Raw genomic sequence first — 26,924 nt, 5'->3', positions numbered from 1 at the left:
GGAACACATGGGGGCAGTGTAGTCTATGGGTTTTCTGCTTTCACAGTCACTCTGAGCATTTTATGTTAAAGTGAAGCTGAAACAAGTTATGAGAGAAGACGAGGAGGAGAGGAAATGTACAAACGATATGCGACAATTCCGAAAAAAAATGTGTTCATACAGGAAACACAAGGCACAAGCCTGGCACACCCTGCACAGTGTTAATTTCATGCGGCACACCGCTGTGCGCTGCTAATTTGACAATTTGGTAGACTGTCTGCACAGAGATGGGTGTGATGGCCCACCAGGGGGAGTTGACGGCAGATTCATGTTGGCGCAGTGACAATTTAGTGCCATTAAACAGCGCAGAAAGTGCGCTGAAAGCTCGCCAGCTCCTACCTGGTCTATTCTCGGCGCAAAGCAGAGCACACCCTCCGCAGCTGTAATTCGGTGACAGGCGCACATGTGCGCACATGTCAACAAAGCCTCAGAGGCAGGTTTCCAGAGTGTCAGACATATTTTAATGCAATAAACAATCACAGCAATCACTATTTAATGTAACCGTCTGAACCAGCATATACATTTATATCTATATTAACTGTCCCGTCACATCTGATGTCAGATTAAAGCTGTTTGTCATAATGGAAAGTTAACCTGACGGCAGCTGGAAGTTTGATGCACATCTTACAATTAAACAATAAACAGCCTTAACATCTGATACTGAGTATATATCTGGTTCTCTCATTTCATTTAATTCAAAGAAAAGAGGGAGAGAAAAGACGAAGAAAAAAGAGACAAAATAAATGTGTGTCACTCAGGATTTACCTGTGATTTCCCATATTTCTCTGTTTTAGTCTTTATTTTTAACCTGATCTAAAAAGATGGAGTACATTATTGTAAGGAGGATGAGGTGGAGACACTGGGAGAGTATATAGTGTATCACCAAAGGTTCTGCTATTTGGCGATGACAAACAAGGAGAGCAGGTGGATTGAAAGTATTCTGAATGGATAAGCCAGCTGTGAAACTGTCTCTTCATTTTGTACTCCTATTAATGACAAAGGAACAGATTAAATCTGTCCCAGGAGCTGGCCCACAAGGTGACGCGCTTCGTGTCCTCTGAAGCGCCCCACTGTCCATTCTCCTGCTGCAGGGACAGCGGCTCTGACCATCTCCGCTACCAGCACTGTTTCCGCGGTGCTGGGGATCAGTCAGACCAATCAGACGCTGCACCTCGGCCGCAGCACACTTAAAGGCGAGGAGAGGCGCTCATTTGATTGGTGAAAACAGCGCTCGGCTGTGTTAAACCCACTCATGGCTTTTCTCCTCCCTCTCTGCCATTTGCGCGGAGGGAGGCGTGGACGCATACCTCTGCGCCTCTCTGCGCCTTGACTGCGCCTCTCTTGGCATTGCAGGAAACTTGCAAAGTGCGCCGGTCACGCCCTGTCCGCTTGGCGAAGGCCGGCGCAGGGCAGGTGCGCCTGTGCTTGTGCCTGGTCTACGAAATTAGAGCAGACACTCAGACACTACGGTATAGTCCATCCGATTTTTACACATAGTTACATTAAGGAGGAGGTGTCCTCTAAGAATGTGGTATCAAAAGTTCTCATTCTTTGATGTATTAGCATTAGCATTAGCATTAGCATTAGAGGAGCTGTTTTGATTGGGTGACTTCCAGAGCTGAGATCACACCAACAAGGGAACACTTCACACACACATCCTCCCAGTTGTAGTGGTGACATCATTCTTAACTTCCGGAACTTCATCTCCCTGGAGCTGATTGGACGACAGCCGACCAATCAGAACCCCTGAGATCCAAGCAGGTTTTTGCACACAGAGGACTGAGTCTACATACAGCTGTTGGATATAGTGGAATGTGTGTGTGTGTGTGTGTGTGTGTGTGTGTGGTGTGTGTGTGTGTGTGTGTGTGTGTGAAGGTCTTACTTGTTGAAGAGGACACACCAGCCGCAGTGAGGATCACCTGAACCCAGACAGTCTGAACAGGTGCTGTACTGCTCACAGCTCTCCACGGGGAGTCTGCTCACCTGGAAAACACACACACACACACACATAAAACACACACACGTTAATTTTCTGTATCAGTGTTTGAGTTTGATCTGAGAGTTTTCTTCTTTGCTGTAAACACAGACGACCACGTGGGAAAAACTCAGCGTGAGGAGGAAACGACGGAGACGTCACACGAAGATGAAAGAGTCAGACGTTGAGCCGAGTCCTTCAGATTTAAAAATATAAACACTAATAAGAGGAGGAAGCAGGAGGACATGAGCTCATTAAAAGTTATAGATTTGGAAATCCAAACTTTCTCTGTCTGAGACTTTGAGCCCAGAGAAATTCTGTGAATCATGACAAAACTTTAGTGACGGTTGGAAGAAAAGACGTCAATTTAATGTCAAAATAAGAGAAGTCTGAAGCAGAAAGAAAACAGATTTGTTGGAAAATACAGAAATAAAACTTGCGACTGAAGCATTTAATTCCCACAGCACAGTTTAAAAATCCTCCAAACTTCATCCACAGTAGAAAGAGACGTTTCTCTGATCATCAAACGCAGCTAAATGTGTTTTTTCCTCAAACACAGAGGAAGGAAAGGAGCTTTAGCCAGGGACTACTTTCAGCGGCGGATGAATACAGATCATCTTAAGCTGAAAAACCAACGAAAAATCAAAATTATTCTGTTTTTAAATCCAAAACATGTTCCTTTAAGATCCAAAATTCATCAGTTTATCCTCCGCTGTAAACATTAAATCATCTTCAGATTGATTTTACGGCTGTGTGACCACAACGCAGCTTCAGTGTGTGTGTGTGTGTGTGTGTGTGTGTGTGTTATCTCTGTGTGGTTTGGTGGTTTTCCCACTGACAGTAACACAGCCTGAGGCCGGTGTGTAACACATTTGTCTTGGTTTTGCAGACAGTTAGGCAGTGTGTGTGTGTATGTGTGTGTGTGTGTGTGTATGTGTGTGGAATCATTTACCCAGCAGTCATTGCAGCAGGGAGACAGTAAACACAGAGAAACACAGTGGACACTCTGTCCGTCTCTGTCTCATTCAGAAGTTCACACATGAATACATTCATTGTCTCACACACACACAGACACACACACACACACACACACGCACACACACACTCCTGTCTCCTCTCTGACCTCATTATCAGGTTTTTTTTTGGAAACAGTGACTCTGGATCTGTGCTCAGCCAGCCTCATTTCAAATCGCTGATGTGTCAGTTTTTATTCTCCTCTCTGATGAGTCTGAACTCTGAGAACAGACCGTCTGCTCCACGAGACACGTTCAACACTCAGCTCAGGGGAAACAGGCGGATACGACGCCTGAAAACAGCAGTGAAGGTGCTTTAAGACCAGAAGTAGCTGATGACATCACAGGCGGTGAGGTGAGGTGAGGTGAGGTGAGGTGATAGTCTGGCAATAACGTGTTTTCCTGTTAGCATCACTTTGCTGTTTGTTTCTATTAGCATCATTTGCTAAACAATCAGGGAAAAGCATTAGTTTTCAGTCTGATATCCGTGAACTTTAGTCAAAACTTTACTTTCTGTTTACACAATTCTTCCAAAAAATGACGCAAAAATCAAAGTTCCCGTTGATGTAATGTTGAGCAACAATGTGACGTAAAAGTTAGCTTCTTTTAAGGGACTGTGAGGATTTTCTCTCTTCTAGATATCTGCCTGATTCTAATCCACACTATAATATATGAGTATCAGCACCAACATAGACTATTCCTACATGCTACTTCGTAGCTTCCCAATACAGATCAGGTTCTGTGATTAATTTTGTAGTGATGGTAGACGCTGGAGCCTAACTGTCAGAAAGAGAAAAGGAGAGGAGAGCAGAAGAAAGAGAAACAGGAGAGAGATCGAGCACAAGCTAAAGGCTAACACGCAAGCTGATAGCTGAAACAAAAGCTGAAGGCTAAAAAACAAGCTAAAGGCTAACATACAAGCTCCAGACTAAAACACAAACTAGAGGCTAAAACATGAGCTAAACACTACAACACCAGCTAAGGGTTAAAAAACTAGCTTCAGGACAAAAAATAGCTACAGACTATAACACAAACTAGTGGCTAAAATGCAAGCTTAAGGCTAAAACACTGACTAAAGGCCAAATCACTAACTAGAGACCAAAATATGAACTAGATGTTAAAACACTAGATAGAGGTTAAAATGTAAGCTAAAGGCTAAAACATGAGCTCAATGCCAAAACACTGGCTAAAGGCTAAACCTTGAGCTAAGAATGAAACATGCGAAAAGGCAAAAACACAAGCTAATCTGTTTGTGCTCAAGTTGATTCCAACCCACAGTCAGCTAGCTAAAGGGCTAAAACAGGAGCTCAGGGCTAAAACACAAGCTTAAGGCTAAAACATTGGCTAGAAGCTAAAACACAGGCTAAAGGCTAATACAATGGCTAAAGTCTAGAACCTGAGCTAAAGGCTAAAACAGGATCTGAGGGCAGGCAGTGGCTAAAGGCTGAAACTTGGGCTAAGAATAAAACATTTGAAAAGGCTAAAACACAAGCTAAACTGTTTGTGCTCATGTTGATTCCAACCCACAGCTAGCTAAAGGCTGAAACATGAGCTAGAGGCTAAAACAGGAGCTAAGGGCTGAAACATGAGCTAGAGGCTAAAACGGGAGCTAAAGGCTGAAACAGAAGCTTCAGGCTAAAACATAGGCAAAAGGCTGAAATACCTGAGACAGTCTAAAACTTTGGCTCAAGTCTAAAACCACAGCTAAAGGCTAAAACCGAAGTTAATGCGTTTGTGCTAATGTTGGCTCCAACCCACAGTCAGCAGTTATTCTGCAGTGGTCTGTTCAAACTTTAGAGTCTATCAATAAAATGAAGAGCCAGGTTACGTTAGCTCTGCTTGGTGAGGTTGGAGTTGGTAGATGAGCTCTGGTAGGACAGAACCAGGATTCACTAACGTTACACGTTACAGACACGTCTCAGAGCACCGGGCTGTGAGGAGAGAGAAATATAGCAGCTGCTAAACTACGCTACAAACTGACAAAGTTAACTTGTTGTCAGGTTTCAAAGCGTGCTCGACCTAACTGTTGATAAATACCTTACCTCATGGAGCTGGATCTGGGAAAAAATAGAGTTAAAGAGGCAGCGTACCTGATACTCCGGGCCAAAAGGTGGCGCTTTAATCCATTTAAAACAGATTGTATCATATTTGTCAGCAATTTGGCAAAAATCTTAGTTCCCATTAGCATATGTTGCTAAGCTATGAGGCAAAATTGTTAGTAAGAGCCAGCAAGATACCAGACCAAGGCCAAAACACCACTGTTACTATTGTACACAATGACGCAAAAATGTTCGTTGTGTTAGCCCTGATGTTGCTAAACAATGAGGTAAAAATGTTAGTTTCCATTAGCATAATTTTGCCAAACAATGTGAGAAAACTTTCATTTCAGCGTAACGTTGCTCTTTGGTGTCACAAAAATGTCTTTTTCCTTTAGAGCAGTATTGCTAAACATTGGTGCCATGTTGTCACATTGTCACACTATGTTAGCATAAAGTCGCTCAACAATGCAACTTCATGTTAGCATAACGTTGCTAAAGGATGTAGCCTTCAAACAGAGACTTATTGATCTGTTCTTTCCTAACTGTTGATGGAAATGTTCATCGTAAAACAAACTGGATCATGTTTTGTTGGGTCTTGAAGAGTCCAGTTACTGATAAATTAACACGCGAATCAGAATCCATGGCTGCGGTACGCTACCTGTGACGGAAAAACTGGGACTAGTTTAGCAAATAAAACTTTTCTTACGTTGAGAAATTTAGAATGTTCTGGAAACAAACTGGGACCTTTCTCCTTCAACACTCTGAAGACCTGTTTGTGGACTCTCCAGCAGCTGTTTACTGACATCAGACCAGGAGACCGGATCAGAACCACCCGGACCAACCAGAGAATATCTGATTATTAACATGTGACTGTGTGTGTGTGTGTGTGTGTGTGTGTGTGTGTGTGTGTGTGTGTGTGTGTGTGTGTGTGTGTGTGTGTGTGTTAGTCAGGTGCAGAGGAAATTACAGTCGTTGAACTCAGCTTTGCTTCCTCTCAGTGGTACAATAAGAGTTTTAACATGGGACACACACACACACACACACACACACACACACACACACACACACAGAAACCCAGTGTGTATTACGGCGCCAGCTGAGCGATACTCACATTCAGCACTTCCTGTCTGCAGATGTTAAAACAACAGAATGCAAACACACACACTTACACACACACCCTGCCTCCACAGTAAATAACTACTTAACGTCTAAACTTCTCATTTAACTCGTCTGTTTGTCTTCTCTAAACTTTTCCCCCTCATCTTTTTTCATCAGAACAATGAAGTATCACAGAAAGACGATAAAACTTTTAAATTCTTCTTCTGGAGCGTGAAAAGTCTGAGGAGAGTTAGTGTGTGAGTGTTTACCTGTCGGTCACTCAGCAGGTAGATGTACTGATGGTCCGGGCTGAACACCATGTCTCTCAGGATGGGCTTCCCCTCCACCACCGTCACCGTCTCATACAGCAAAGCATTCTGGGCCGGAGGCGGGATGCCGTCCACACGGATCTGAAACACACAGAAAAGGAACAAACGTTAGGAACTCATGTTAGATTGTTCATGTTAGCTTGTTCATGTGTTTGTGGTGAGTCTGAGTGTAAACAGCAAGTCCCACGGAGGCTTCACCCGGTCCCCCGTCAGCGAAGCTACGGGGGACCGGACGGGGGAAGCTTCGTACTTGCGAAGTACGAAGCTAAAACACAAATGACCTGTGGCTAATGGCGCATTCCGCTCGGAAGCTAGGATTTACGAGTTCTGACAAGTCGCAATTTCCTTCTTTGAAGTTGGCGGATCAACACCACCCCTGAGTAGGGATGGGTACCAAATATGGTACTTTAATATGTACTGACGGAGTTCTGTCTGTGGTACAGAGTACCGTAAACGTAAAATCAAACAGTACCATGTTTCGGTACCTAAACGCATCCTTGTGACTGTGAGGAAGTAGAAGAGTAGGTAATTTTCCTTAATGGACATAAACGCAGCATTGCAAGTTTATATACTGAAGAATAAATATGTTAAATAGAAAAACTTTGAGATTTTATTGTAAAATACATTAATACTTTTTACCACAGAAACACACACAAAAGTATCAGAAATTGGTACCATTGAGTACCAGTACTGATTACCAGGAACCAGGCATCGGTACTGTATCATTTAAAATGTTAAAGGTACCCATCCCAACGCCCGAGTTTACAATCAAAGATGGCTGCCTTTCTGGCCAGTGTTTGTTGAACTAAATCGGCCACTAACTCAGTCATATACACAATATTGTTCAATGTTTATATATTGAAATATTGGTGTAGTGTTATTTACCTTCTTCATAGTATCCCCAAACTACAAAGCAGGGCATGCTAACAACGGCTAACAATGGCCAAAAAGACACCAGATGTGTTGCTGTATTTTTTACTAACTTGGCAACTGAAATGCTTTTAACTCGAGGATGACATCATTCCCACGCCCCCTTCCCAGTTCTGATGTAAATGGAACGGACCATAAGTCCCGCCCAAACACCCGGACATTCTGCGCCTGGTCATCTGTTGGAATGCATTGCCTAAAGTCAGTTTTCGTATGAAGTTTGTATAAGTTTAAAAATGGTCAAATTTTGTTCCTGGAGTACATGCAACTTCTACACAGAGTATCCTGAGAGTCTGGGTGACGGGTGTCTTTTTAACCCTTTCTCTAGACACATCTAAACAGAGAAAAGTGACTTCTTTGGATAAAGTTGTGCAGTCGACCAACATCAACTCAGTGTGAGTAAAATAAAAAATAATATGTGATCTTTCCGTCCCAAAAGTCATCAAACTACTGTGACACCTGCCGTAGCATCCGTCACTGAATGTTCACTGTTAGTCTGAGTGAGTGGAGGGGGCGGGGCTTAGCCAGGGGTCAGTTCTACAAAGAATTCTGAGGTCAAGGACAGAATTCTGTGTGTGACATCAGAGTTCTAGAACTCCTGCTGATGCTTTAATGCTGACACCTGATTGGTGGATTCTACACTTATGAGAATCCAGACCAAGAGCGGAGATTTTTCTTTGTTTTTTGATTTTGAAAGGAGACTAAGTAGAAGTAAGAACTAAAGGACCATGAATTCATGTTGAGAACAACTTTTCCGATAACATGAAAGGTTAAAGAGATTCTTTTGATGTTTTCTTTGTTTCACTGAGAACACAAAACTTTTTCTGTTGATCGTCTTTTCGATTGTTCACGCTTACAGATAGAAAAAACAAACATCAGAAAACAATAAGAGGGACATTTTAAAGACAGGTTTGAAATTGTGCTGAAATGACAGAAATAATTTCATCTTTGAGAAAAGTCTAAACACACTGCTTCAGAGCATGTGAATAAAACATTTTTTGTTAAAAGTCAGGATGAAAAAGTCTCTGTTTGATAAAAATTTGCACCGAGCTCCTTCTGAAACCCTGCAGCTGAGAGAGGTCTCACTCTGATCCAAACGTGTCGAACCGTTTCCTATTAGCATAGACACAGACGCCATTTTACAGGAAGAGACCGAATAAAGGGATGATATTTGACTGGAGATGGGATGAGGATGAGGATGATGATGATGATGATGATGGTGGATAAGTTGATGATGAAGATGATATTAAACACGGCACCGAGCTGATGAAGAGACGACCGCTCTGTTTGAAAAACGGGGAGCGACTAAAATAAGATTCCCCCAAATCTCCCCAAACCTCCCGCCTCCCCGCCTGCGTCTGACCCAGAAAAACACCACAGAGGAAGACGAGGAGGAGAGGAAGAGGAGGAGGAAGAGGAGGGGGATGAGAGGTAAAGACGAATGAGAGAAGAAAGGGAGGAAAATCAAAAGGAATAAAGAAAGGTGGAAAGAGAAAAGGAAGGAAGGAGAGAAGAGAGAATAAAGGGAGTGTAAGGAAGTAGGAAAGGAGGGAAGGAGACAAAGAGGAGGAACAAAACAAGGAGGTGAGGAGGATAGAAGATGAGAGGGTAAGAAAGATGCAAAGGAAGGAGAAAAGACTGAGAAAGTCAGGAAGAGAAGGAGAGAAAGGAGCAATAAGAGGAGAGAAGAAGGAGAGAAAAAAGGGTAAGAAAATGGAAAGAAAGACTGGAATAAGAGAAAAAAGAAAGAAAGGAAAAGAAAGAAAGAGAAAGGAGAAAAAGTAAAGGGATAAAAAAGAGGAGAAAGAATAAAGGAAAGGAAGAGAAAGAGATATGACAAAGGAAGAAGGATGGAAGGCCAAAAGTATAGTTAAAAAAAGGAAGAAAGAAAGAAGTAAAGAAGGAAAAAAAAGAGGAAAAAGGAAAGAAAGAAGTAAACAAGTCAAAAACTGATGGAAGATCAAAAACAAATAAACAAGGAGGAAAGAAAAAAGGAAGAAATAAAAGAAACAAAAAAGGAATGAAACACAGAAAGAAGAAAAAAGAAGGAAGAGAGAAAAGAAGACGACCGAGGGAACAGAGGAGTTAGGAAGACAGGAAAAACAAAACGAAAACAAACGTAAGGACGAAAGAAAAAGGATGAAAGGAAAGGAGGTGAGAAAAATAAAGGAGGCAGGAAGGTAGGATGTAGGGAATAGAGTTAGGACAAAAACTACGCAAAGGATGCAAAAAAGAATCAAAGAAAAGGAAAAAAGGAAGGACATGAGGAAAAGAATCTAGGAGAGGAAAGAACGTTTGATAGGAGGGAAGGAAGGAAGGGAGGATAGAAGGAAACAAGAGGCAAAGATAATGGAAGAAGGTAGGAAAGTCAAAGGAGCGAAGGAAGGAAAGAAAGGAAGAAAGGAAGAAAGGAAGGAAGGAAGGAAGGAAGGAAATAAAAAAGATGAAAAAACAAAGAGAAGGAAGACGAGCGATGGAGGAGGAGGAGTGTGTGTGTAGTTCTGAGTGTGTTAATTAGCTGTCTGCTCGTTAAGAGGCCGAGCTTAATTAGAGCTGACGAGATACACACACACTGATACACACCGATACACACACACACATCAACACACACTGATACACACACAGTCACACACACACACACAGACAGTGATGAGGCAGCAGGTCTGACTCACAACAAACCCACACTTACACAATCCTGTTTCACGGAGACTCACACACACACACACACACACACACACACACACACACTCGGGGAGCAGCAGAGCGAGGGAGGAGACGTTAAAGTAGGACACTGCAGCAGACAGCGAATGCAACACTGACAGAAATCGTTGCTGTAAAAGCGCGTTTCGACCCCCCCCCCCCCCCTCGTTTCTCACTGACAGTGAATTTTCACCAAACGTCTCTGAAGCCGAACTCTGCCCCAAACCCAAACCTCTCTGAAAACACCTCAGGTCCGTTTGCTCCGGACTGTTTCTGGACCTGGGAACAACAAACAAACTCAATCGACACATTTTCAAAGGGAGTTCTGTGACTTCAGTATCCGACAGCTGAGGAGTGGGTCTGAGCCAGGCTAGCACTTTCCCTCCACTTCCAGTCTTTGTGCTAAGCTAAGCTAACACATCCTCAACCTGTGTGCAGACAGCAGAGAGGATGAGAGCGTAAACACACTTTACAGGTGTCACTTCCTGATTGTGTTTCATCAAAGCTGCCAGACTCCCTTTACAAATCTGTCATTTCTGCTTCTTCGCCGTACGGCGGTGAAAGAAAGAGCGGGAAATAAAAGCTGGCTGTGTTTCCCTTTGAGGATGGGTGTTGTGAGGAATTTGGCTTCAGCGGTGTTGACCCTGGATGAGTGAGGAGGTTTCTGAGCCACATTTAAGAGGAATGAAACATCAGCGTCAGTCAGCTCAGAATAATCCTGCACATACTTCCACTTTTCCTCAGGCCCTCAGCGTCTTTTATAGATCTGTTTCTCATCACTTTGCAACGCAGAAACCGTCTCCTCCCTCCTGCGTGTTTTAAAAAAGATGAGCTCCCTCACGCCGTCTGATGAATATCGAATGAAACTAAAGAGAAAATCTGAAGAAGAAGAAGAAGAAGAAGAAGAAGAGGAAACAGTAGAAGAAGAAGGAGGAGGAGGAGGATGGAGTGATGGAGCCCGAGAGGAAGTGATCTCTGAGCTTTGACCCCTGACCCCAGGCTGGGATTCAAACCGTCAACACCTGCTTTGTTCTGCACACAGCCTGAGGACAAACACACACACACACACACACACACACTGACTGATTCTCTCTGACATGTGACCTCTGACCTCTGAGCAGACAATCTGTCTGCTGTCTCTGCTGAGCTCTGTGTGTGTGTGTGTGTGTGTGTGTGTGTGTGTGTGTGTGTGTGTGTGTGTGTGTGTGTGTGTGTGTGTGTGTGTGTGCTCAGTCAGCTTCATTAACAGTCAGGATCATGTGACAACAACAAACTGAGCTCTGCAGCTGTCCTCCAAACATCTTCCCCCTGCTGTTCAGAGTTTCTTTGAATCAAACTTTATTTATAAAACCAATCTGATCATCGAGAGAAGTTCAGGAGATATTCTGACCCTCCCTCTCTTCTCCGTGATCTGATCGATAACCCTCAAGCATCGATCTGTGTGCAGCAGCCGCTCTCCTTCAGATCAGACCTCCTGCAGCTCATCGATCAGCTGATCAGTTTTCTGTTAAAGCGGGCTCACCGAGGCAGAGATCAGAGCCGACAGCCTCCGATCATCAATCACAGGATCCAGCGCTTCACTCAGAGTCCTGTTCAGGGTTTCATTGATTATCTGACAGCAGACGTGTCCACAGAGGGTCAGAGTCAGAACCAGGGGACGCTAACTCAACTTAAAGTTCCTGCGCTGGATGTTCAAACTGAGCATGTGCAGGTTTACTACTTTCTCAAATCAGCACCAGTAATCACCAGGGGGCCTCAAACACCAAGGTCTGCACATAACTCCACCTCCGACAGTGTGTTAAAGGTAGGGTCTGCAGGAATTTTTGTTACTTGTTCGTAAACACAACTTTCAACCTAGGCTCCTCCTCCTCCTTGGCTCAGTGCCAGCTGCAGCACACACCCACAGCCTCCAACCGAAGCTACGTGAACATACTCACTAGCCCAGCAACCACCTGTAGCTTAGTATTTCTATGTGGGAGCGACTCGAGGGCCGTAAACCTGACTTGGCATGTTAGCACAAGCTAACTACAGGTATCTGACACAAAACTGGTTCGCAGAAAGCTAACTCGTATCACTCTTCGTGAGTTCCTGAAAGTGAGTGAAAGTCGAGCCAAGCACACCCTCGTTTTGGAAAAAGCTTTATCTATTTGGCGTTTCATTTCACGTTAGTTGTTTTGTCTTCATCCAAGCTACGTCTGCTATCGTAGCCGCTCTGATTAGCTTCTTCTACTTGCGATTATCAACATGCAAAGTCACTTGCGCACTGGATGCTCTATGATTGACTGAGGTAGCCACACTTTTTCTCTGCCCAGAAATGTCTCAGTACAACCAAAACATCAACTTCCAGGCAGAGGAGGGGGTTGAGGCAAACACAGACACTGACACACATGTATAGAGGCAGATAGGAGACGACTGACAATCCAGCAGATTCTGAAAAGATGAACATCTCTAAGGTTTTTTTACCAAAATGAAACAAGGTCTTCAAGGCTCACCTGACACAGAGCAAGGGCACGCTAGCCATTAGCAGCTAATTCAGCGAAATACTATTCTCAAACACTCAAAGCAAGAGAATAAACCGTACTCCAATCCTAAGCAGGAAGCTAATTCAGAACGAAGGATGACTCACCTCTCTGCCTAACAGCATTTATTTACGTCCTGTTTTTCCTGAAGGTTAGCGGCAAACTCTGCCTTCAAAATAAAAGCCCTAACCTGGTTCCAACAGTCACCAGATCTTTGGAAAATGGAGCCTGGCAGATGCTCAGATGATCCAAGAGTGACCCAGTTTGATGTTTTGTCACCAAAAGTTGGATTCATCATGACAAAGTGTTTAGCATGCTGCTAGCATTTTAGCAGGAGTTAGCGGTGCCTAAAGTGGAAGAAAAGTGAGTTCGTACAAAATGTCGCAAACGATTTTTCTTTGTTTTGCTCGATTCATCCTCATCTGCAAAAAGTTTAACGGCCGCCATCGCTGTACGTCTTTCTTCAGCTACAGACGCTAGAAACTTAAACATGCTAACGACGCTAAACAAGACGCTATCAAAGGCAGACAGTGCCGAATGTGGAGCCAGGAGACTTCTGGACCCGAAACTAAAACCTCCCTGAGAAGTTCGAGGTTTGATCCCTCCTGACTTTCACCTCCCATAGAGTTTGTTTCATTTTCTAAGAAGAATTTGAGCCAAAACTTCCTGTGGAAACAAACGCTGTGAGCTCTGATCGCTCCCGGAGTCAGAGTGTTTTCATCGCTGTTTAACACACACAGTTTACACATCCACAAAACTAATCACACTTTCTCATTTCACTGTTGATTCTGCTCAGCTGGTCGGTCAGCTATGGGTGGAAACCTGATACACACACACACACACACACACACACACACTGAGGCCAGCCTGCAGCCAGCTGCCTGAAATTCCCCTGTAATGCAATACCTCCGAGTATTTATGTGTGTGAACTAACTGTTATGTGTGTGTGCGTGTGTGTGAGAGAGAGAGAGAGATAGAGGGGGTTGTGAGTTCATCCGCGATAAACCAACTCTATTATCGATAGCACGCGTGTGTGTGTGAGTGTGTGTGTGTGTGTGTGTGTGCGTTACAGTCTGATAACACCCATTTCTAACAGACAAACAGCTTCAGCAGCAATATGACCAACGACTGTGGTAACTGATCCGATTAGTCCCTTTTACACACACACACACACACACACACACACACACACACACACACACACACACACACACACACAGCTGCTAAGTACTATTATTACTCTGTTAGCTGCGGCTCCTCTGGCTGTCAGTGACTATTAGCGAGCTGAAACACGCAGATTAACGCCCGCTCTGACTCCACGGCCTAAAGTTTGAGGACAGCTGGACATTCCCCACATACGTGAAACTATAACGCACCAACATTTATATCCTGACATATATTTCTACTGTACAGAGACAGAGACTCAGGATCCTCCAAAAAAACATCTTCAGTGATTAAAAACTGTATTTAGTTCTGATAACTGCCTGTTTTCAGGAGGTTATTTTATTAATTGAACTCAAATAAATCAATAAATGGACAAAAACTTCAAACAGTAGAGTTTTTCTTCAATGATATGCCTTTATGAAAACATGGAGGATGTAGTAGCTCCCAAAAGTGAAGCCAAAACATTTGGACCATCTCACTGTACATAGGTCTTAGCCCCTGCCTCCTCCATCTTAACAGATGAGACAAACTCTAAATTTCTAACATCATGGTTAAATCTTATCATTGTCTTTGTTGTGACAGTGTTCATTTTTTAAATGGTTTGCAGAAATGTAGTAACTTGATGCTAAAAAATAAATCATTAAGCAGGGAAGAGGATAAAGTGGAATGAAATTTCTTTTATAGATCCAATATCTTTTCATTATTTTAAGTATTGGGGTACATGATGGAAGAATAATGGGGTTCAAAGGCAGTAGGGTCTGGATAAGCAGTGGAATTCTGACATCGAAGGCAGTGGATTAATAGAATCGAAGACAGTAAATTCTGAGATAAAAGGCAGTGGAATTCTGGATCAAAGACAGTGGAATTCTGGGATCAAAGGCGCTGGAGTCCTTGAATCAAAGGCATCAAATTTCGAGATCAAAGGTAGTAGATTTTTGATCAAAGGCAGTGGAATTGTGAGATCAAAGTCAGTAAATTCTGAGATCAAAGACAGTGGAAATCTGACATCGAAGACAGTGGAATTCTGGATCAAAGAGTAGAATTCTGAGATTAAAGGCAGTTTAATATGTATCAAAGGCAGTGGAGTTCTAGAATCAAAGCCAGTAAATTCTGCGATCAAAGGCAGCAGAATTCTGGAATCAAAGGCAGTTGAGTTCTAGAAACAATGGCACCAAATTTCAAGATTAAAGCTAGTAGATTCTCGATCAAAGACATTGTAATTCTGAGATCAAAGGCAGTAAATTTCAAGATCAAAGGCAGTTGATTGTGGATCATAGGTCGTAGATTCTGGTTCAAGGGCAACCAAATTCTGCGATTAAAGGCAGTGGAATTTGTTGTTGTAGGCAGCCTGAGTGTTGCTATTGATCTCAAACACTTTAATCAGAAGAATCCTGAAATCAAAGGCAGCAGAATCACGCCATAGATCACAAATGTTTTAGGAAAATAAATAAACATTTAATCAAGTGTCACGAACCTTCATCTTTGTTAAGGTCATTACTGACAGCTGTGTTGACCAATGAGGCTTCTTCTAGCTCCTCACATGCATCTCCTTAACCCCTCACAGAGTTTTGACCCTGAGGTTTGTCCTAAAAACACTTCTTTCGTAGCAAAAGTAAAAGGATTTTACTAACTTTACGCTTCATTATGAAAAGTGTTTGATTCAGCCTGAGAGATATTTTCTGATTCCACTGGAGTCACAATGCGTCAGGTGTGTGTGTGTGTGTGTGTGTGTGTCTGCACAGACCTTGGATCTGTGTCTTTTAAAGCAGCGCTGCTTCAGTCAGACACATTAGTGTCTTTTAACACACTCATTCAGCTTCATTCAATCTGTCTGCCTCTCTCTTTCATTCACACACATCACACACAGCCTGAAACTCAACACGACCTACACTTTCACTTCACACACACACACACACACACACACACTCTCAGGCTGTGTGTTAGCATGCTCCGCTCAGGTTTCCTCCAGCTGCTGCCGCTCCTCTCACACCGCTCTCACTAATGTGGACAAATTTGAAAATGATGTTTTCCTCCACTTCTCCTTTGATACTGAAGGAGCTGCACAAAGAAGCGCCTCACTCTGTGTGTGTGTGTGTGTGTGTCAGTGTGTGTGTGAACATCAACCCTGAGACGTTTTTCATCTCGACGTGTTTAAATATGTTGAAAACTGTGAATGAAAGTCACCGAAGAGACGGTCTCTATGATTCTACTCTGTTGAGCTTTTATTTGGCCAATTACTGACAACAGGTTAAAAACCAACAATACTGATGATTGTTCTCATGTTTAGTCAGAGAAACAGGATTAAAACTGGAGGAAAAATCAGTTAAGACACAAGATGAAGATTTAAAGAGTTACTCTCACAAATATGAGATAAAACAACAAAACAGATGAAGTTAAAAGACCAAACTCTCAAAATAAAGAGGAAAATATCACTTAATAAAAGTCTCAATTGAAAGATGGGGAGTAACAAATATAGCGATAGAGTTAGAGTTTTAAGAAAAAAGACTGATTAAAAAAGTCAAAACTTTCCCAAAAAAGTTAACTTCAGGTAAAAATCTGTATTTTTATTTAAGAAACAGAAATATTTAGAGGAAAGTCTTAAATCATGACCGAAACATGAGAAAGTGTCAGAAACTTTAAAAAAAGTATGAAATTATGTATATATATATTTAAAAAAAAATCTACGCAGTGAGACAGGGGTAGTAAAAAAATAAACACTCATAAGTTTAGTGTTTTTTTGTTTTGTTTTAAGGTTTTTAAATCACATATAGGTTATCCCTAAATGCTAATTCTTAGCTTCCCAATCAGGTTGAGAAGTTCCCTTAGAGTGCCAGCTAAAGGCTAAAACATAAGCTAAAGGCTAATACATGGACTAAATGCTAAAAACACGGGCTGAAGTCTAAAACCTGAGCTAAAGGCTAAAACACGAGTTAAAGGCTAAAACACAAGCTAGAGGCTAAAACAGGAGCTAAGGGCTTAAACACAAGCTTATAGTTAAAACAAGGGCAAAAGGCTGAAATACATGAGACAGTCTAAAACCTGGGCTAAAGGCTAAAACACAAGTGAAAGGCTAATATTGGCTAAGGTGTCAAACCTGAGCTAAAGGCTAAAACAGGAGCTAAAGGCAAGCACACAAGGTCAAGGCTAAAACATTGGCTAAAGGCAAAATGCGGACTAAAGGCTTAAATACTTGCTTAAGCTTAAAACCTGAGCTAAAGGCTAAAGCATGGGCTAAAGGCTTAAACACAAGCTAAAGGCTAAATCACTAGCTTAAGACTAAAACACAGGCTCAAAACTGAAAAAAAAGAAATGTAAAGGCCAAAACATGGGCCAAAGGTTAAAACAAACAAAAAGCTAAAACAGAAGCTAAAAGCTAAAACTTGATCTAAAAACTAAAACAAGAACTAATGGCTAAAAAACAAGCTAAAGGCAAATCCATGGTTAATCTTTTTGTGCTAATGTTGAATCCAACCCACAGTCAGCAGTTATTCTGCAGTGGTCTGTTCAAACTTGAGAGTCTATCAATAAAATGAAGAGCCAGGTTACGTTAGCTCTGCTTGGTGAGGTTGGAGTTGGTAGATGAGCTCTGGTAGGACAGAACCAGGATTCACTAACATTACACGTTACAGACACACATATAGCCGGCTGCTTAGCTACGCTACAAACTGACAAAGTTAGCTTGTTGTCAGGTTTTAACAGACACACGCCTTGTTCAGAGTGACGTCTTCACGACAGTGTGGAGGCAACTCTGGGCCAAAAAGTGGCACTGCAACATAAAACATAAGATTTGGGCCCATGAGGCCTTTAGCCCTTTACAGCAGCTTCAAACATCAGCTCAAACCAACGTCACGCGGGAAAGAGTCAAAACAAGGAGAGGGTGAAGAAACTAATACGACGAACTAATCAACATCATCCCAAAACAAACACACAGCCTGATCCGACTGACCAAAGACCAGACAAAGACGAGTGTGTGTGAGTGTGTGTGTGATGGAGGGCCATCTTATCCATTTAGCTCCTTCAGACAGACACTAAACATTGTTCAGTCAGCCATCAGACCCTCAGGGGGGAGGAGGAGGAGGAGGAGGAGGAGGAGGAGGAGGAGGAAGGGCAGTAGAGGGTGAAACAGGCGATGGGGGGAGGTGGGGGGGCAGTTAAGCTTATTAGTTCCTTCCCCATCCCCCAACACACACACCAACACACACCAACACACAGCAAAACACACACTGCAGACAATACTGGGACCACCAACTGATGGTTTCAAACCCTCAGGCTCACACACACTCACACACACACTCTAAATAAAAGTGACAGAAGAGGTGAAGGAGGTGAAACCAGTGGAACACACACACACACACACACACACACACACACACACACACACACACACACACACACAATCACACACACACACACACACACACACACACACACACACACACACACACACACACACACACACACACACACACACACACACACACACACACACACTCCTTCTGTGTCTCCTTAATTCCATTGTCTCTTATTTTGGTAGTTCAGTATGGCAGAGCTGCTCATCCTGTGACCTTTGACCCCACCTGGGAGCACAGGTGGGCTTCGTTGTTCTCATTTTACAAGCTAACAAGCTAACAGGCTAACATGCTAACACTGTATCATGCTGCTAACAGAAAACTTGTGTTTCTCCCAGATGTAAAGCACGTTCATCACGCAGATTAAGGAAATTCTGGATCTATTTTCAGAGATCGTCGCCGCGCCGATGGATTAACGGACCAGCGGTTCCAGCTCTTCAATCAGAACTGAGGAGATCGACACGGTTCGACGACGACAGCGTTATTTAAGCCTGGATTATCTCCACCATGGTAACAATTACATATATGATAGATAACACACACACACATTCAACGCCAACCCCCCTTTAAAGTGGTGGAACCAGATAAAGACAGACAGCGAGAGGAGGAGAGGAGGAGAGGAGGAGAGGATGAAGTGTGAGGAGTCTCTTTGGGGAGCTGACAGATTTGCTCGTTCTTCCATCATCTCCTTGGCAACCGAATAATAATTAATCCACCTCTGTGAGTGTGTGTGTGTGTGTGAAGGCATCTCCGTGGCTGCGTGTGAGTGTGTGTGTGTTCTCCGCAGTGTGTTCCTCTCTGTTTTTTTCGTGATGCAACATTATCTATCCTTGGATATGTAGGGCAACTGTTAGCGAGGAGAGAGGAGATGATGCAAAGGGGGACAAAGAGGAAAGGAGGCAGGAAGGGGGGAGGGAACAAACCTGGAACTTTGAACACATCACCTGATGGAAACAGGATCTTTACGGGCTGTTGTTACGCTCTGAAACCAGGAGCACCACAGGGATCAATACTCAGCGCCCTGACTTTTCAGGCCCCCTGGTGACGCAGCCTCTTCAGTTTGATGAAATAACATCATGATGGTGCAGATCAGTCAAAAGTTAAAAGTCAGGCTTTATCAAGTTTGTTTACTACAAAGAGCCACATTACACACGTGGTCCTAAAAACACACTTCCCCTCACATATAAACAAAATCTATCTATCTATCTATCTATCTATCTATCTATCTATCTATCCATCCATCCATCCATCCATCCATCCATCCATCCATCCATCCATCCATCCATCCATCCATCCATCCATCCATCCATCCATCCATAAGGGCATGAGTGATTGACAGGAGCACATGTAGAGAAAAGAAAGTGAAACTTAAGTATCGATCTCCATTGTACAGTTTTGAAGCCAAAATTACCCCGTCACAGGCCATGCCATTGTAGCATTTGTAGAGACTGAGGGATTCTGGGAGAATCTGAGTGGAGCCGAGTGACAAAAATAATAATTTTTTTTTTCTTTGTGGAGTCTAATCACTTCTTGACTCTACCGCCTGACATATTTTACGATCCCCCCAAAAAATACACAATAATGACAGCTGTCAATCATCGTTAAATGTGACGTTAACCACTTATAACTAATTAAAACGAGAGCCAAATGATGTCTTCAAATCAGCACAACAATCAGACGTGAGAAAAATTTCTACGAGGAGTATTAATTTTGTTTGACCACAGCCCATCTGGAATGACTTGGGAGATGGATTTTTAAACCTATACTGCAGCCAGCCACCAGGGGGAGTAGTTTTTGTGGCGACTTCACTTTGAGCTGAGCAAGATGGCATCCATTTATTTTCACAGTCTATGATCTCAACATTGTCATTAATATGGGACACAAAGACAGAGTTACATCTATGACATCAGAGTTCTAGAACTCCTGCTGTTGCTCTGCAAACAAACTGTTTTGCATGCATGCTCCTGATTGGTCGATTCTCCTCAGACTACAAACTGACTGTAACTCCACTCTGACTATAAACTCTGTCAAACAACCTTCATTTCTCAAACTTCACTCCCTTTTTGCTGACTCTGACTTAAACCAGCACCTTTTGTTTTCTGACTCAGGCCACGTCTCTGTGTGCTGTCTTACTCCAGCAGTCTGCCTTCAAACCATTTAAAAAGATCTATTTTCAGCTCATACAGACATATTTTTAAGTGACAGTGGAAAACTTTGAGTGTATTTTACTCTGGCAGGGTTTCTGTTTTTGTTGTTTCAGAGAGACGGATGGACGTGGGGCAGAGCGGCTGTAAATATCTTTCACATGAGGTCGGCTGACTCACACTCTCTGTGTGTGTGTGTGTGTGTGTGTGTGTGTGTGTGTGTGTGTGTGTGTGTGTGTGTGTGTGTGTGTGTGTGTGTGTGTTTAGAGTCTCCTGATAGTAAAACCTGGACTTCTCCTCGTCTCTCGGTATTAGCTCCACAAGGTCCACAGCTTTAAAGGAAAACAACATTTATATGAAAGGGCAGGACATTTTTTCTTTTTTTTTTTCCATCCACAAAAATGTTTTCATTTTTTTGTCTAAAAAAAGTTCTAATTGTTCATCATCCAAAAAAAAATCCTTTTTTTTGTACATTTTTTTTCTTTAAATTTGAGTCTAAAAATTGTTTTCATTTTTTTCATCTAATAGTTTTCTCTCTTTTTTGTTTTTGATTTATTTATTTTATTTTATGTAAAATATATTCTAATTTTTCATCATCCAAAATATTTTTTTTCTTTTTTTTTTGGACAATTTTGTTTTCTTTTATTTTGAGTGTTAAAAGTTGATTTTATATTTTTTGTAGTTTTTTTTCTTTGTTTTTTTTTATCCCCAGAAATATCTTTTCATAGTCTGAAAAAAGTTCTAATTTTTTCATTGTCCAAAAAAAGTTTTCATTTTTTTATTTTGTGTCTGACAAATTGTTTGCATTTTTTTGTCCGATTATTTTCCTTTATCTTCTGCATTTACAGAAATATTTCCTTTTCTTCCTGCCTAATGAATTTTTTGATTGTTTTCCTTTCCCCCCAATTTTTTTCATGTTTTTCATTTCATTTCTTCCCAAAAATGAGTTCTCATTTTCACTCCATTATTTTTTTCATCCAAAAAAATGTTTCATTTATTAATTTTTACATTTTTAACTTTGTTTATACAGTCTCAGACACATCCTCTCCTGTTGACTACATGCTACTGAGAATTCACCATCACTAAGTATAAACTTCTTGTAAACATGTATCAAATTGTGTATTTTTATTTTTTGGTAATTACTTATCAATTTCTTTACGCTCTTTGAAAAACATATGAACCTTTTTCACACATTTTAACTTAGTTTGTTTTATAGTTGTGAAGCTTTAACAGATATCTCAGGCAGGTAGTCAGGTGTGGAGCGTGAGTCCAGAGCTTCAGGATTTTTAAAGTCTGTGTGTTTGTGTCTCAGCGACATGAAGCAGAGCTCACAGGAATGTTACTGTGACTTTAAACTAAACACCATATAACACACACACACACACACACACACACACACACACACACACACACACACTGACTGTCTGAAATAAAACACACAGAACCTTCTGCTTCTGCAGTAAATCAGACTTCCTTACATTTTTAAAGCTGCATTGTTCTGTATTAAAAAACTGATTTAAGTCTTTATTAACTTCACTGAGTCGAACGTTTTGCTGAGCAGTTAGGTTTTTAATTTCACTCTTACACATTAAGTCAGAAATAAACATCACTGAAAAAAGGGACGTGACTCCAGCCTCTTTCTGCTTTCATCTCAACATTTTCAAACACACACGCATAGAAAGCACACTAAAACACACACCTCACAGTTGCCAGTCAGTGTGTTACTCTACACCTGCTGCTGTTTATATCTGTCCTCACATCGATCACCCCGGGTCTGTGTATGTGTGTGTGTGTGTGTGTGTTGGGAGCCAGCTGAGTGTCTGTATTTGCTCAGCGGTAATCATCTGCTTGTTCACATTGACACACTGTTTGCAGCCGTCCCCACAGTCTGACCAATGTGTGTGTGAGTGTGAGAGTGTGTCCACTTCAGTTCAGTTCAGTTACCCGTGTGGCCTCCAGCAGCTGACTCGTCTGAGCTGAGAAACTCTTAAAGAGACAGTTTTCAATTTTCCGGTATTTTAAAAACTCATACAAAGTTCCAATCCTGGATGTTCAGACTGAGCATGTGCGGATTTCCAAACATCTACATGTTCAGATGTTGAAGAAATCCCTGAATTTTTGATGAGATCTTGATGAGACTTTCTGAAATGATGAGGATCTTCTAAGTGGTTAATGACATGTTAGAAGCGTGGGCCTCAAACACCAAGGTCTGACTGAAACTTGAGAAGAAATAGCAAAACAAACCATGTATTTCAGCTAAAAGATGTTGCTTTTAAAAAGATTTCATATCAAATGTGACCAGATCTTCAGGACTCACCTGACACACAGCGAGGAGAAATTAGCGGTTAGCAGCTAACACTGACATGCTACTCTTAAACACTCAAAAAAGCCTGAATCCATCTGATTATAAACCGTAGAAACAGAAAAATGAACAATTAGTTTGTTTTTGATTTTGAGAAATTTTTCATCCTCAGTTATGTTTTTTACAGATGAACCCTCAAAAAAAGGCCGATAGCTCTACGCAGATGTGTTTATATCATCTTTTATTCAAAGTGAAGCTGTAGGATTAAACGTCCTGAGCAGGATTTGTTTCCTTTCAGCAGATTTAAGGAAAAACAGCTGATGTGACAACAAGAATCAGCTCACACAGAGGCTGAAGTCCCTGGATTCACTACCTGAGCTGTAATTAATGTTATTAACTAATGTGCAGTTATTAGAGTCTATAACTGATGAACTGCTCTTTGATTGGACGGCTGGTAACGCTGGGCTCGTTAATGCAGGTGGAAGGGGGGTTGAAAAAGGAGCTAATTAATTTCTGTACGACATTATTGTCACTCATTTCAGTGTGTGATGAAACAGGAGGTAATAACACTCACACACACACACACTCACACACACACTCAGCGAAGTGGGTCAGTGTGAACATCAGAGCCCTGCTGGAGGAAACGTTAATCACAGAGTCGTCTGCTAACGAGCTGAACGTCGTGACGGACGAGGAGAAAGAGTTCAAACCGCCGCTCTCTGTCCCACTTTGTGTTTTTTATTTTTTCGTCATTAAAAAGTTAGCGCCCACACGGTTAGCTTAGCTTCACCCCAGGCTGAACCAGTGTAGCAGCTAAACAGGACAGAATGAAACACAGAGAAAGACAAAGTTCCCCCCTGAAGGTTCCTCTTTTATGTCGCTCTCTGAACAAATGAGCGCTCACAGCTGGAGGCGCCGCTGTCCCCGAGTCCGGTCTGAAACTTTTATCCTCACGCTCTGAGCCCACACAGATTTCTGTAAACGAGGATTCACAGCTGGGGATCCGGTTTCACTAAAAACAGATCCACAAATGAGGCTCAGACCAGAGAAGAAACAACAAACAGACCCAGCAGCAGATATTAAAGTTTACAGTAGGTCAGAAACTCACTGTTTCAGGCTTTTTTTATCAGCAGGTCTCAGTGATTTTGTATTCCTTGAATATGTGCTTTTATATTTCTGTTTCGTTTTTATGCTCTCAGAATGTTTTCTGTGTTTCTGTCTTTACGTCTCTCTTTCTAACTTTATTGAAATCTCACCGCAGATGTAGCTGTCCTCCCTGCGTGTGTGACGATACACAGTTTGACTGTCAGACAAACGCTAATTTAAATGATGATTGACTTAGATTTCTGCTGATCTTCATTTATAAAACATTAACAAGGAAAATAATACACAGATTAACAAGTTGCTATAAATAACTTCTCATGGGAAGTAATACATTAGCTTGTATTTGAAATGTAACAATAATGCTAGGCTAATAATGCTAAGCTACACGCTAAGCTATATACTTCACTATGTGGTAAGCTGCTAAACTAAACTAAACTAAGCCATATGCTATAAATAGCAAATCAAGGAAGGTCAATGCCAAAATTAATGCTAACATATGCTATGCTAACTTAAGCTATGATTTTAACTAAGATATATGATTAACTGTGTGCTAAGCTATATGCTTAGTGCTAAACTAACCTAAACAGTATGCTACAATAAGCAAACTAAGGAAAGTCACTGCAAAGCTAAATGCTATAATATGCCATGCTATATTAAGCTACAGATATAACTAAGCTGCATGTTAGGCTATATACTTATATATGTGCTAAGCTATATGCTAAGTGCTAAACTAACCTAAACAGTATGCTTTAATAAGCAAACTAAGGAGAGTCACTGCAAAGCTAAATGCTAAAAAATGCCATGCTAAATTAAGCTACAGATGTAACTAAGCTGCATGCTAAGCTATATGCTTATCTATGTGCTTAGCTGAATTCTAAGTGCTAAACTAAACTAAACAGTATGCTTCAATAAGCAAACTAAAGTAAGTCATTGCTCAGCTAAATGCTAACCTATGCTACACTAAATCAAGCTATGGATGTTACTAAGCTGCATGCTAAGCTATATGCTTATCTATGTGTTTAGCTGAATACTAAGTGCTAAACTAAATAATATGCTTCAATAAGCAAACTAAGGATAGCCATTGCTAAGCTAAAAACTAAACTCTGCTATGCTTAATTCAGCTATAGATGCAAGTAAGCTGCATGCTTGGCTACATGCTAAGTGTTTAACAAGCATAAACACTGAACTAAACATAGCTACACTATTAAGAAAATAAGATAAACACTTTAAAAATATATCACAGGGACTGGATTTTGCAACTAACCACAAAAAATTGAACCAAATGAGACCAGGTTTTCAGGACTCACTATGATGCTAATGCTAATGCTAGACTAGCATTTGCATTAGTATAAGCTCTACAGGTGTATGGATCTGGTTTTGATGTCATATTGGTGTAATAGGGATTATTATAATCAGATTGCATATCAGGGACAACAATCTATCCAATGCTAGTTGGTCTTTGCATTTAGCTTTACAGAACTAGCTTAGCAAAGAGGACCATAACAACGCTAATTAATCTGGACGTTTTTAACGTTATGCCGACGACTTCACAATCAGAAAAGTTACAAAGATAAAAATCATCAAAATATCAAATGAGCAATGATGATATGAAGGAGGGGAGCGACTGCACACACACACACACACACACACACACACACACACACACACACACACACACTCACAGAGGGTGCTCCTGGGAACAGGAAACACTTCTCAATAGCTCACAACGACACAAAGGGCTGTGTGACACACACATGGCTGGACAGACACACACACACACACACACACACACACACACACACACACACACACACACACACACACACACACACACACACACACACACACTTGCTCTATATTCTGCTGGTCCTCTCCCTGAGCTGCTGGTTTCTGTCTCAGTCTGACCAGTTTCGCTTCACATCTCTCCTTTCCTTGTTTCCTTCCCTTCCTACAATCCTTCCACTTTGTTTTCTCTCCTTCTGTCCTCTAATCTTTTACCCTTTTTTGTCTCCTTTCCCCCTTTTCCTTTCTCCTCTTGTACTTATTTTCCTCCCCATTTTCTTGTCTTTCCTCCTCTTTCTTCTCCTTATTTTTTCTCCTCTCTCTTCCATTTAGAGATGAAGGATAGAAAGATGCAGAGGAAAGGAGAGAAGGAGCCAGGATGAGACAAAGGAAATCTTAGCGAGGGAAAAGAAAAAGAGGAAAGAAAAAAAGAAGGAGGGATGGGGAAAAGATGAAGGGAATGATGGAGGAGAGGAAGAGGGAGAGGAGCAGTGTGTGAGGTTTATCCAGCGAGCACCTGAAAGTGGGTCACACAAACCTGAGAGAGAGGATATAAAACTGTATCAAACCTGTGTGTGTGTGTGTGTGTGTGTGTGTGTGTGTGTGTGTGTGTGTGTGTGTGTGTGTGTGTGTGTGTGTGTGTGTGTGTGTGTGTGTGTGTGTTAGAGAGAGTGGCTGCTTTATGTTATACTGTGACAGCAGTTTAACACCAGCAGAACACATCCTGCATTAGGGGAGAGGAAAGGAGGCAAGGACAGAGGAGGGGCACTGAGGAAATAAGCAGAGGACAGAATAAGGGAACTGAGGAAAGGAGACAATGGCATGGGAGAGGAACTAAGGACAGTAGACAAGGACAAAGGAAAGGAACGAAGACAGGGAGTGGGTGTGGAGGGGAACAAGGATAAGGACAGACGACAATGTAAAGGAGACAAGGACTAGGGTAAAGAAACAAGGGCAGAGGAAACAATCTAAGGATAAAAGACAAGGACAGAGGAGAGGAACTAAGGTCGGGAGACAAGGACATAGGAAAGAAAACGTGGACAGAGGACAGACAATTAAGTAAAGGAGATAAGGACTAAGGTAAGGTAACAAGGACAGAGGAGAAATTCTAAGGATAAAAGACAAGGAAAGGGGAGAGGAAATAAGGTAAGGAGACATTAATGAGCAAAGGAAAAAAAGACAGGTGATAGAAACTATGGAAAGGAAACAAGGACAGAGGGGAGGAACTAAGGAAACGAGAGTAGGACGAGGGAAACAAAACAAAGAGGAAGGACAGAAAATATGGAAAGGAGGCAAGGACAGAGGAGAGGAACCAAAGGTAGGAGACATAAACAGAGGGCAGACAACAAAGTATAAGAGACAAAGACAAAGATAAGGAAACAAGGGCAGAGGAGAGAACCTAAAGATTAAGGACAAGGACAGAGGAGAGGAAATAAGGTA

The 26,924-nt window shown here is 41.8% G+C and overlaps 1 protein-coding gene across 1 annotated transcript in view; it reads right to left on the bottom strand.

Moving 5' to 3' along the window:
- The window catches only part of plxna3 (plexin A3), a gene marked incomplete at its 5' end in the record, with an annotated part of 102,772 nt that overhangs the window by 44,888 nt on the left and 30,960 nt on the right, over positions 1–26,924 (bottom strand). The window contains 2 exons of the mRNA XM_074682508.1: positions 1,922–2,022; positions 6,434–6,574. Coding sequence (XP_074538609.1) covers positions 1,922–2,022; positions 6,434–6,574 — 242 coding nt within the window. The remainder of the gene's footprint in view (positions 1–1,921; positions 2,023–6,433; positions 6,575–26,924) is intronic.

The sequence above is a fragment of the Halichoeres trimaculatus genome, unplaced genomic scaffold (assembly GCF_033239565.1).
Source record: "Halichoeres trimaculatus isolate MK-OKI-2021-1 unplaced genomic scaffold, fHalTri1.1 fHalTri1_scaffold_11, whole genome shotgun sequence".
In the NCBI taxonomy this organism is placed as follows: Eukaryota; Metazoa; Chordata; class Actinopteri; order Labriformes; family Labridae; genus Halichoeres; species Halichoeres trimaculatus.
This window is presented reverse-complemented; position numbering and strand designations above follow the sequence as displayed.